The 12707-nt window shown below is 28.8% G+C and overlaps 1 protein-coding gene across 1 annotated transcript in view; it reads left to right on the forward strand.

Moving 5' to 3' along the window:
* The window catches only part of LOC123293787, a 418380-nt gene that overhangs the window by 266153 nt on the left and 139520 nt on the right, over window positions 1-12707 (forward strand). The window contains exon 4 of the mRNA XM_044874700.1: window positions 8191-8516. Within this exon, the coding sequence (XP_044730635.1) occupies window positions 8191-8516 (326 nt within the window). The remainder of the gene's footprint in view (window positions 1-8190; window positions 8517-12707) is intronic.

Raw genomic sequence — 12707 nt, forward strand, 5'->3', positions numbered from 1 at the left:
ATTTGGGCCAGTTCATCTCATAGTAATGCTGACGAATGGGAAGGGTTTTTCGCTAGTACTTATTGAAAATTGATGCAAAAAAATTAAATCAACCTGTATTAAATAATTTTTATAAAATTTTTTAACGACCAGTCAGTCAGTAAGTACACACACATATAATATATACACACACTGACACACATTTTTATAGATTATACGGTTATTTATTTTTTATAGGCTTTTTTTAACAAGTAATAAAAAATTATTATACTAAAAAATAATGATTTTGTTGCTGTATTTTTTTTTTTTTTTTTGGAAAAATTTATAGCATCATACTTTTCTTGGATCATCAAACATTTTAAATTCAATTAAAATATTTTTTTTTGCATCGTGTAATAAAATAATACTAAAATGATTATGTTTATTTTGTTATAATTATACAACAGTATTTGTGCAAGTTTGGGTATTCGTTGTGTGCGTAGTCATGGTAGGGATAATAAAATCGATGCCAGCGCTTTAAGTGAAAAATTTTGGAGATAAAGTGGGCTGTTATGACTAATTTGCAATTATTTACATGTTAATGATATAGAAACTGTCAAATTAAAATGATTGAAAAACACTAATTAATTAAACTTAATGCATTAAAAATTGTGAAAATAAGAAATCAAATTGTACAAATATTATTTTTCAAATGTTAATTATCGTAATTATTTATTTAAATTTGTGAAACAAGAATATTAAATTTTAAATGTAAGTTTTCAATGCAATCCACACAATTATATATGCATCCATTAATTCTATAATTAAAGTAGTGTATCGTTGTCATGGAAACGAAATTCACGCTCGGAGCGAATACAACTGCGATCACAACGCATGTTTTACGATCGTTGAACAGACGTTTGTTAGACTGATCGTATGTTAAACGATGCTATAACGTGGGTTGTGTGGAAATTGACGCTAGACACAGTGTATTTTTTGAAAGATATCGCTCAATCAATATTTTTGAAAAGCCATAGCCCATCAGCACTCGCGCTATGAGCATTTTGCTCACGATCGATTTAAAACATAAATAACTTTTATTTTTCAAATGGTATAAAAGGTTTCAAGAATGTGGACTCCTGTGAAAAAATTGACATCACAGCTGAAAAGAATGACCCAAAATTAGTTGGTTTCAAAAAAAAAATTCCAATAAGATCGGATCAAATTTGCCTTTATTATCCAAAAAATCGAATTTTTTAACTTTATGACGTCATCATAAACCAAAAAATTTAGTTTTTCTCTATCACATCCAAATTTTATCCAATTTTGATAAACCAAAAATGTAATCCTACTAAATTTCGGGTCGAAGTTTTCAAATTTGTAATCAAAATTAACCTAGCTCTAATAGGTTTCAAGAATGCGGAGGCCTGGTACCAAAATTAAGCACAGGAGTGACAGCTAACGAAAAATTGATATCACAGTTGAAAATAATGACCAATAATTAATGGCTTTCAAAAAAAGTTCCAATAAGATCGAATCAAATTTGCCTGTATTATCCAAAATATCGATTCTTTTTACTTTATGACGTCATCAGAATCCAGAAAATTAAATTTTACAACGAAGTTTATTACATATTTGAGATCCAAGATATTTCTGCGATTTCATATTTTCGTCACCAATTCACAAACAAACACAAAAACACTAGCTATATATCCACAAAGTAACAGTACAAAAGGGAACAATAACATTTCCATACTTAAAATAATAAATCCTTGTGTAAATTGTTGTACTGGTCTATGTATCAACATTGATTCGTAAATAAATTTTGAAAATCCAAATTGTTGTAAATACAAAAGATTGTGGATATGATCAGAAATAAAAGGATGACCTTTATGATAAATAAAAAATATAGGAGTCATAACAATTGTGTAGTCAATTTTATGAATTTTCAATATTTTATACTTCCCATCATAAAATTGATTCAATTTATGATTCATGTAAAGATTATATGTATGACGTGGAACTACCAAAATATGATCCAATTGATTTAAAAAATTATCCCAATCGTCCAGTTGTGTTACATTGGTAACAATTACTTCACTGTTATTATTAAAAATTGATCGAACGGTATGCTCCAGAATTTTGGGTGATACTATTCTTAATCCACTTTCTTCAATATCTTGCAATGTGTTGATTGTTTGCTGTATAAATGGAGCGGTAACTTTGCTAATTAATCGACAATTAAAAGTTGTTGTTAAAACAATTCCATAAAGTAACCAAAGAATGATCATGTATCGAATCGCATTTGTTTTCAATGGAAATCTTGTACCGGTACCTAAAAATATTTTCTTAGTTAATATTTAAGGAGGATGAATACAAAGGATTGAATAATACTAGGGATTTCAATAAAACTTTATAAATACATTTTTTGATTTACAAAGTTTCCAAAAATCACAAAAAATTCGTTATCGAACTTTTTATTATTATTTTATCGTTCAAATTTGGTTGAAAAAATGATCAATCATACTGGTGATCCTTTTAAATTGAATATTTCTCTATCAAAAAATCTAGAGAGCGTGATAAAAAACTATGTCAAATATTTAGACAATCTTGTAGTTTATAATAACACCATAAAAATATAAAGTTGTCGATGATATAAAAACAAAGTTTTAATTTAATTATGAGTTCATCGCAGATCCATCATTTGATGAACAGAGGCGACTATAGTTAGATTATTGACGATTGAAGAGAGGTGTCTTAATTATCAAATTTATAGGCAGCACTTGCACACAATATACTATATATTTTTGTAGTTGTGTGGTATTTTAAAGCTAAAAATAACACATTATTAGACTACAAAGCATGTATTTGGTTCATATGCATGTACCGTGCAATAAACCAAAACTTTTTTTACAATACTGTAGGGAAACAAACACCTTAAATAAGCTCTCTGCACTAAGGTACGAATACTTGATCGCTCTATCTTCCGAGGTTAACCTTTTTCTAACTAAGATGATCGGGTTAATTTGAAGCTCTATAGGCTTTAGAATAATTCTACAGTAAACCTAAAACTGAAAAATAAAAGCTTACCCAAACTTATTTGCAATAAAGTCGATACAACTTGAAAATAAACACAATGCTTAAAATGTGGCCGTGCAATTAACCATAAAACAATTGTACCAAATAGGAAAACAACACCAACATATAACCACACGGTTATCGATAATGTAAACATGGCATTTTTCCAAAATATCGGTGGATTTTGTGAGGGCACAACAAAGATATATTCATCAATAATTATATACGGTGATATTCGATAATTTTGTAAATCGATTGTATCATTTAACAAACTCAAACAATTAAGTAACAAAAAATTATTAATTCCTCGTTTAACTTGATAATTATTATATGCAATTGTATGATTTACATGTAATGTTTCACTTACTAACATCAGCGCCAAGTGATAAATACGCCGTATAAAGTAATTAAAGCGCTGAAATGAACATACATTATTCGTAAGTGGAATTTTCGAAAAATCTAACACTGTTGTTTTATGATAATTAATTTTTTTAATATCTTTACAGTTTCCAAGACTTTTAAGAGACATCTCGCCATTGAAAATAACGTCACCTGTGTGTATGAAATTATTTGATAGTATTAAAAAATTTGTTATAAAATAACTCCAAATAATCTCAACCAATTCTTGTAGACTATGATTCCAATATTCTGGAATAATAAATAAATATTTTTCTAGTGAATTCCAACCACTTCGACGTTGTAAGCGTTCAAGTTCCAACTGAATCTCTTCCAAATGATTAAACAAAAGAATATAACTTGGTATTAAATACATATTCGTATCAGATATTAAATATTCCGTGCCATCTAAATTAATCTGCGTAAAATTTAAATTTAATGTGTGAATTAATTTATTACTTAAGTCAGAATTATTTTGATTAAATTTCATAATTAAATAATTTTCTAAATACATCTCACATAATTTTATAATACAATTATTAATTTTAGAATTTTTTTCAATTTCAATTAATTTGTGACTGTTGATTACTGGAACTATTAATAAAAGTATAACGATTTTCATTGTTCGTTGTTAGAAAATGAATTGTATCACGGTTGTATAGTGAAAAAAATAATATTTCATGTTTAATAATCCAATTATTTTTAAACACTCAAGCGTCAATCAAACTTTAATTTTTAGTTTATGTCATTATTATTCAATCACTTGAAATTTAAATACATTATTTTCGATTTTTTTCCAATCATTATTTTTTTTTTTTAGTGAAACATAATAGTCAAGAGAATACAGGTGAAAAAATGTTCAATTAGGCTTTCATCACTATGAACCATACGTATATGGCTGCCAAATCAAAATATCAGAAAATGTCGTAGGACAGCGAGCATGCACTCGCTGACGACTTAAAATACCTACGCAACCCTTATTGGATCCGGTAAAATTCTTCACTGAGCATGAACAATTTTCGCAAGGAAAATTTTTCCAGGACCCTGTTCAAAAAATGCTCCTGAACGTAAAAGGTCAGGAATTGCTGGTGGGGCGCTCGGTAGGATATTGTTGTATAAACTAATTTTATTTAAACAAATAAATAACATATAATTAGGGTCAAAATTAACAAAATATATTCTTAGACATTTTTTCTCTAAGACCTCCGACATCCCGCAAGTGCTAATTGTTAAGAGATCTCACGAAAAACCACCCAAAAATAACGATTTTCTGCTCTTTACATGCTGGAAAGATGGGATTTTCATCAATCGACTTCGAAATAAAGTCAAATTAACAGAAAAGTTAAGTTGTCGAAAATTTCATTTTCCACAACGAAACTACCCGTGAATCTCGAAAAACCGTCTTTTCGAGATGTTGTTGAGTAATTTTTATACTACAAATAAAAATTTTGTGACGTAATTTATGGATAGCCCCATATCTATAAAGTTATAATTAATCATGACAATCGTTTCCATGCTGTTAAAAAGCCGAGTTTATTCCTTAATAAATGTAATTTGTTTTGTCGGTGTCCATACAGACAACATATCCTGAATAATTGATTCAAAGTTAAACCGATAAAACAATCAATAATAGATCAAAACATTTAAATTATTCATAGAAACAAATCATATAAGATACCTATGTTTTATTTACTATGTAGGTGAATAGAAAGGTACCTACTGTTTATCAGAGAGACTGAAAATCATTTTAAATGTATGTCATACTCGCAGTTCAACTTACAGAAGGAAATCATGACGATTGTCGTCTCTATGTATTCTCAATTCTCAAAACATTCTTGAATTTACATTTGAAACAGTATTTTAATATTAAAAGTCAAGTCAAATATGTCAGAATACCTGTTGATAATACGCTTGTTATATATACATTATGTAAACGATGTATACATATTTGTACAGGATGTCACACACACACACTTTGGCTAGGGTCACATTTGGCATAAAAAAAACTGTTATGATTGCGTCAGTTTCACTAATAGTATCAAAGCATATCACTGGAGATCATAGGCATATAATAATTGACTGAAGAAGTGGGTGTGATCTGCCCAGACTCGATAAAAAGAGAACGATGCCCTGACGTATGTTTTTTTCTTTTTAGTTGCGTTTGCGTATTAACAGTCTTGGACAAATGGTTACTGTAAGTGGACAAGTGCGCCAGTAAGTCACGCCCAAAAAAGAGACAAAACGCACGTCAGAGTATCGTTCTCTTTTTACCGAGTCTGGAATCTCACTTACACGATCGTCCGTTACTAGCGTAGTCTATTCTTACATGTCTATGCTGGAGATAGTCGAAATGAATATTCCTATTAGCATTCTTTTTAATTAATATTGTATCATAAAAAATATCAACAATAATCAAAAAACTTTGACGTTCAAATTAGTACATAACATTAAGTAAACAATCCTAAATTACAAATTCCTGTTAATATTATAAAATCACAAAATTTCAAAATCACACGGAGTTAAACTTAATATCGAAAATTTTTAATCTCGCTGCTTAAATACAATAGAGGAAATGCTCAACTCAAAACAGGCTCAAATCAAAATTTTAAAACTAAACGGCTTAAGGTTTTTGAGAATTAAGTAAAATAAATGTAAAATGAATCCAACGATTCTCCAAATGGATACTTCCGTTTAATAAAGAGTTTATATAAAAAATATACTTTATATAACGGAATAATTTGTATAGAAAATTGAAAAGGATTTTTGTTTGGTAGTGATCCTTATAAAGTGATCATTGAATGATGTTTGAGAGTGAAATCTGACTTAAATTTAACTAAATAAAGTACATGCGATAAATTAGCTTGCTAGATTAGACATAACTTTTAGAAACTTTAGTCATTTAGGTCCATAGTTCTGTTACCTTCTGTATATGTTTATATGTATATTGAATTGTGTTCTGTCTACTTTAGATGTATATTATTTGGTCGACATTCAAAATACATGGTATATATTAGGTATATCAAAGTACTGTCGTATATCATATCAAACGAACAAACCGAACGAACAAACCGAAGAACCCCCGGTGAAGCTCAAAACCACTCTTCTTGTTGTTGATCACTCTACCAATTTATGTTGGTTGCATGTAGTCCCCATATTTTGAACATTGTTTGTCAGAACTTTGAGAACATTTAAGTGTATATACAGATGATTTTCAAGAAACTTTCCACCTTTATATTTCGAAACAGGGAATAGAAAATTTAGAAAATGCGAACACAGATTCTGTCTGTTTCTTATTAAAAATACGGTATTCAGTTGTTTAAGATGAGTACGGTTTCAGGGACAAACAGGAGTCAACATTGTTTTTTTTAATGGAACTATGTATTTTTATAACATAATTTTGTTGAAGAAAAAAAAAAAAGAAAGTTTTTACACCTCAATTTAAGATGTTTTCAGTTTAAAATTTGCATTTCCCCTAGTGAAAAGTGATCCAATTTCAGATTTCTTTCCTTGTAACTCTGTAAATTAGAATGTTATCAACACTTTCGCTTTTCGAATGTCCAATGTTAGTTTGAAACATTCCATTTACGATATGAATTGTTTAATTAACGCCCAACACTCATAATTCTGTAATAACTGTGTAAAAGTTCGAGGAATTTGTGAGCATTAGGGGTAGACTAAAACGTGTGTATCATTGTAGCGTGCATTCAGTGTAGAACACGCCATTTAATTTCTTTTTGAGGGATTTTCTTAGAAGTCACGTCTATAACAACAAACCTGCAACGTCGAAGCACCTAAAAGATAACATCTGCCAAAGCTGTAGTCAAAATAACTCGCAACATGCCAAAAGTCATTGAAAATTACCTCGGACGAATTAAGTGTTGCAGATAGTCCAGAGCCGACCATTTGACCCATATTAAATGGAAACTAAGATAATAAATATTGCATATTATGCGTATATCTTTTTTTTAAGTAAAAACAAGGAAACTCAATTTGGATCATCCTATATAAAGGTAAAAACTTTTCAAAAAACCACTCTGTATATGTTATCACGTCTAAACATACAAACAATATTCAAGAATAATGTACTTGAGCAACAATTACATTAAATTCAAATTTAAACGGAATTGAATTGGAAATCAATGGATCTTTTGTTCAAATGCTTTTTGTTGAACATAAAAAAATACGGTTAAAAAATAATAAGAAATACATTTATTAGCTTTGAACTTAAAAGACAGAATGAAATTAGGAAAAAAATTTAATAATCATACAATCTAAGATATAGCTATCACGTCATTGTTCTTAGGAACAGGTGTGTGAAGGGCAATACAAGTGGATCCAGTCGGAAGAACCTTTTTGTTATTAATTTTATCCAATTTTGATATACAAAGTATGTAATTCTACTAATTTTTTCCTGGTCTCGAAATTAAGCACATAAGTGATAGCTAGTGAAAAACAGACATCACAGCTGAAAAGATTGACCCAAAATTAGTGGATTTCAAAAAAAATTTCAATAAGATCGTGTCAAATTTGCCGTGTTATCAAAAAAATCGAATTTTTCAACTGAAATATAATGCTTGGACAATATCAGTTCTTGAAGTAGCCAGACAATATTTAGAAGTGGAAACATGATTTTCGTAATTTATGGGCGAACCTCAGTTAATAGATTTCTTTAAAATTGAAACAAAAATTTGTATAAAAACTTCGTTTTTGACCAATTTCGTAAAATAAACATTAAAACTTAACTCTTATTGCTTTCAGGGATTGATTTATCACAACGCCATTGGTGGGTAATTGTCACAGTATTATTATTGGCGGCAGCTGCAGGTGTTGGTGTACCAATAGCGATGCGTATAAGTGCTGGTGCCTCGTTAGAAGAACGTATGGAGTTCGCATCACGTTTATTACAAGAAGTGCCTCTAATTGATGGTCACAATGACTTACCGTGGAACATACGAAAATTTTTACATAATCGTCTTAAAGATTTTAAATTTGGTGATGATTTACGTAATATATCACCATGGTCACAAAGTGCTTGGTCTCATACGGATTTACCACGTTTAAAACAAGGACATGTTGCTGCTCAAGTAAGTACAGAAAAATTAATTTATTATAAAACAAACACTTACTTATAGGATATTCAAATATGTTTGAAAAAGTACTTCAAAATTTTGATTTTCCTAATAAAAAGCCACAAAAAAATATATTTCGGCAAAATTAATTAATATTTAATGCATATAATTTTTGCCTATATGATGTTACGTCATGACGATTCGTGTTATAGGACACGTGATATACAGATTAAAAATTACGACTTTTAGTTTTAATATAATAAAACAATAATGTGCTTTTGTAATTCAAAATCAAAATAGCGATTTTTCCTTCTTATCTTTGTTTTTTAGGAATTTATTATTTATTAACCACCACTAATTTAACGAGAATTATTATTACCCATTATTTTTTTTTTGTTTACTTTGTAAATAAGTGACGGTACCAGTTATGGGAAAAAAGTAAGTGAAGTAACTATTAGCTAATGGAAAGTAAAGTAGAAAAAAGGCACAAGAAAAAAAATACAGTTTGATAACATTGAAGAGGCGTATTTTTGTTGATATAACACTTTTATTTAAACACATACAAACAAATGAAAAGCGCACATGTGACCAATTTTGTATGTGCCACAAAAGATTTTAGCAAAATGTGTTTTACGTGTATCGATTTCTAATAAGTAAATACAGGAAAATGTAAAAGAAGAAGAATGGAATGAAACGAATGTATTCCACATGATATATACACTTTTTGGTTATAAATATTGCACTTAAAAAATAAAAGTACGTACGACAAGTTTTTACTTGTGTTTTTACTTTAAAACTTCCATTATGTGTAGAAGTTTTTTTCAAATCGGAAAATCGTACATTGTGGAGAGTGGGGGAATTTCGAACACTTAAGAAAAAATGGGAATTGGGCTTATGCTATTGCAAAAATTCAAATTCTGATTATTTACATTCTTACATTGGTTTTCAAGCTATTATGTAAAAACCAGATAACTTATGCAATAACACATTTGAAAGTGTCTTAGGCTTTCATAAACAAAACTGGCGAGCGTGGCTTAATTATGTATTTGGTGGGGTAACGATGAACAGAGTTGTATCAGGTAATTATATTTAAATTTCAGTGATTAAGCATTGGAGATAGGATAAAGCTTGTGTATCATTGTAGCGTGTGTTCAGTGTAGAATAGCTTCTTCAAATTTTGATTAATTCCATTATCACATTGGTAACCAGGCTATTATGTAGGCTGTTAATTAAAAACTTACTACAGACTCGTAATTATTAATTTAAATAATGGTCGTAACCAACTAAATAATTCGTCGGATAATTATTAAAATTGACTCAAAATAACGTATTGCAAAGACGAAAAATGAATTATGTGTTCATATAAAAAACTTGAAATGAATGTTTTGCAATAGAACCTTTTTAGAAATAATTTCTTGATATAAACCCCAAAACTCCGCTGTTCGTAATTACCTGTTCTTCGTGTTTACCACACTCTCCCCTAATATTTTCACAGGCTATTGATTTTCTATCTTCAAAATAATTACTGTTAATGAAATTACAAAATAGGCAAGTCCTTTTAGTCCGAAAAATGGGTTGGAATTTGGATGCCACTAAAAGCCTTTCTAGCCTACGCCGATAACTTTCATTTACGTTCACTACGAAATATAACGTTGAAATTTTTTTTTTTAAAAGGGGCGTTATTTAGGTGTGTCAATACAAAACTTTAAGATTTTGAAATAAGAAATTACTACTCTTAATAAAGATTTCCTATTCGGCGAAATTTCAAAAATATTTCAATCATTAGTGCTATTTTCAACCCTATAAAAGTACAAAAATTTGCCCAAGTAAGTAATAAAACGTGAGAAAGTCCAAATTTCTTTTAATTACGAATCATAAACATTGACTTGAAAATGTATTCTCGTTCTATCTTCTAAAACCCGTTATATTTTGCCATCAAAAGAGAAAATTAAACAATTGCTATTAATAATGGAAGTTTTTTGGAAAAATTCGTCAGTAAAAACTTTTTGGTTGAATGGTTAGATTTACTTGAAAGAAAATCTACTTTGTATGTAAGGAAGTTCATTGATGAAAATGATTGAATATATATTTTGAATAACAAAGGACAAGTGAGCGGAATCACCACCCTTCGATAATCATCTTTACAATATAATTTGTATATTTTTTTCTTTCAAAAAAACATGATGACAAAAAAATATAAATCGAATAGAAACATCCTCAAACAATGTCCCCTGGCTTATCGCATATCCATCATCTTCATATCTAATGAATTTATTATTATATATAGTCCAGACACTTGTGGCGAAAATATTAACTTTTACTAGCATCTGTAGTATGAAATCTAGGTGAATTGTTTATAATAAATTTGCTATAGCAAAAATTGAAGTATAGTTTATATTTCAATCATTATTTCTATAGCGATTCTATTTCTGGTTACCAAAATAGAATCATTCAAAGAAACGGACAGATACTGATTATGATGTAGTCGTAGACAAATTTTCAAAGAAAAAGCAAAATCACCTACGGGTAACAACAATTGCAAATAACCCGAATTTGATTTTCTCAACTAATCAAAATAATTTGTTTTCTTGAAAAATCGTGTTTTAAAAAATAATTGCTTACTATGAAAAACATTTATTTAAGAGAAGACCATCCTCATATCATGCTATGTTATTTAGTGTATTTTTAATTAATTAATTACTCTCTTAATTGATCGATAAGATACCCAAATTTTTTTTTTTTTTAATAATATGTATCGTTAACTACAACATACTTAAAATTTGGATCATTTTCTACTAATTTTTTTTTTTCTATTACTGGTGAGGGAACTTCCTTAACTAAGCTATTTGTAATAAAAAATTCCTGTAACTTTAGTTGCCTGGACTAATGAATAATTTTTAATGCAAGTTGATATTTACCTTTGATTATTTTATATTGAATGCGTTCTTGTTGTAAAACATTCCAGGATAAAATGCTGCTTTAGCAAAAAATTTTTATGTCTATATAGATTTTTTAAATATATTTATACAGAGTTACATTCTTTAAAATTGCTATAACTTTATCAATAAAAGTTTTGAATAAGTTTGAACTTTTTGATTTATTATTAAATTTATACTTCCAATTTATCATATTTACAAATTATTTCGATTTGATAGAACTGTAAATCTTGATTTCATTATATAATGGCATATTCAATGATGTTACAATAGGTTTTGTAGTATTTGAATTCAAATTTTATTTTCATTCAAATTTTATTTTCGAATTCCAATTTTATAGATACTTCAAATATTTGGTGAAAACAAACATACTTTGTTTTAACTTTAATAGCATTAATTTTAAGCTTTTAAAAGATAACTTAAACCTTTCAGATTTTTTATTGTTTTATATTGACAAAATAAAGTTGTAAAATAAAAGTTTCTGTAAAAAATAGAACCAAATTAAAAAACATGAACCTTTTCAAGAAATAGTAGGTTCCAGGTCGATAAAGTATGGTAACCTTTGTTTTTTATTCCTCCCCCAGCCTTCTTTCATTTTTGCAACAAGTCTGGTAGGATTGCCATAGTCCATTGTCGGGTTTGATTGCCGCTTTATTACAAAGTTTGAGCAAGTTACCGTTGAGTCAAGTGATTTGGCGGAACCGCTTCCGGTTTATATGGTCAAAGACTTTTGATAAATTCCTTACATCGCTTTGCTCTACCTATCGCTATGCCACCCTTGAACACTGGCAAATCTTCGGATGAAGTTATCTGCTAACAATTTTTTTAGTGAAAATTTTACGAACTCAGTTTTTCTACGAAACATATTGGAATGTTTATTTTATTGTTGCCACAATCTTTTCGGATTTCCTGTGAAATACAATGTTACAAGTTATTCAAACTATAGTAATATAACTCCAATTCTAAACAATTGAAGAACAACTGTATAATATAAAAGTGATGAAAAATAAACAAAAGTAGATATCTACATTGTCGATATTACTGTCACGATAGAACAAAATTCAAGTCGCAAACTTTCAAGTTTCCCTTGTGTATCGTGGATTTTAAACAACAAAAAAAAAGAACAAAATCACTACTATGTTATTTTCGTAGATGAAATGTGCTTTCCTTCAAAACATTTTCTATGCATCCATTTTTCTACACGGAGAATAATTTTCTTCTGATAAAATTATTTTTTATGATTATTGTTTTTCGTCATGAAAATCTTGCA

The sequence above is a fragment of the Chrysoperla carnea genome, chromosome 1 (assembly GCF_905475395.1).
Source record: "Chrysoperla carnea chromosome 1, inChrCarn1.1, whole genome shotgun sequence".
Taxonomy (NCBI): Eukaryota; Metazoa; Arthropoda; class Insecta; order Neuroptera; family Chrysopidae; genus Chrysoperla; species Chrysoperla carnea.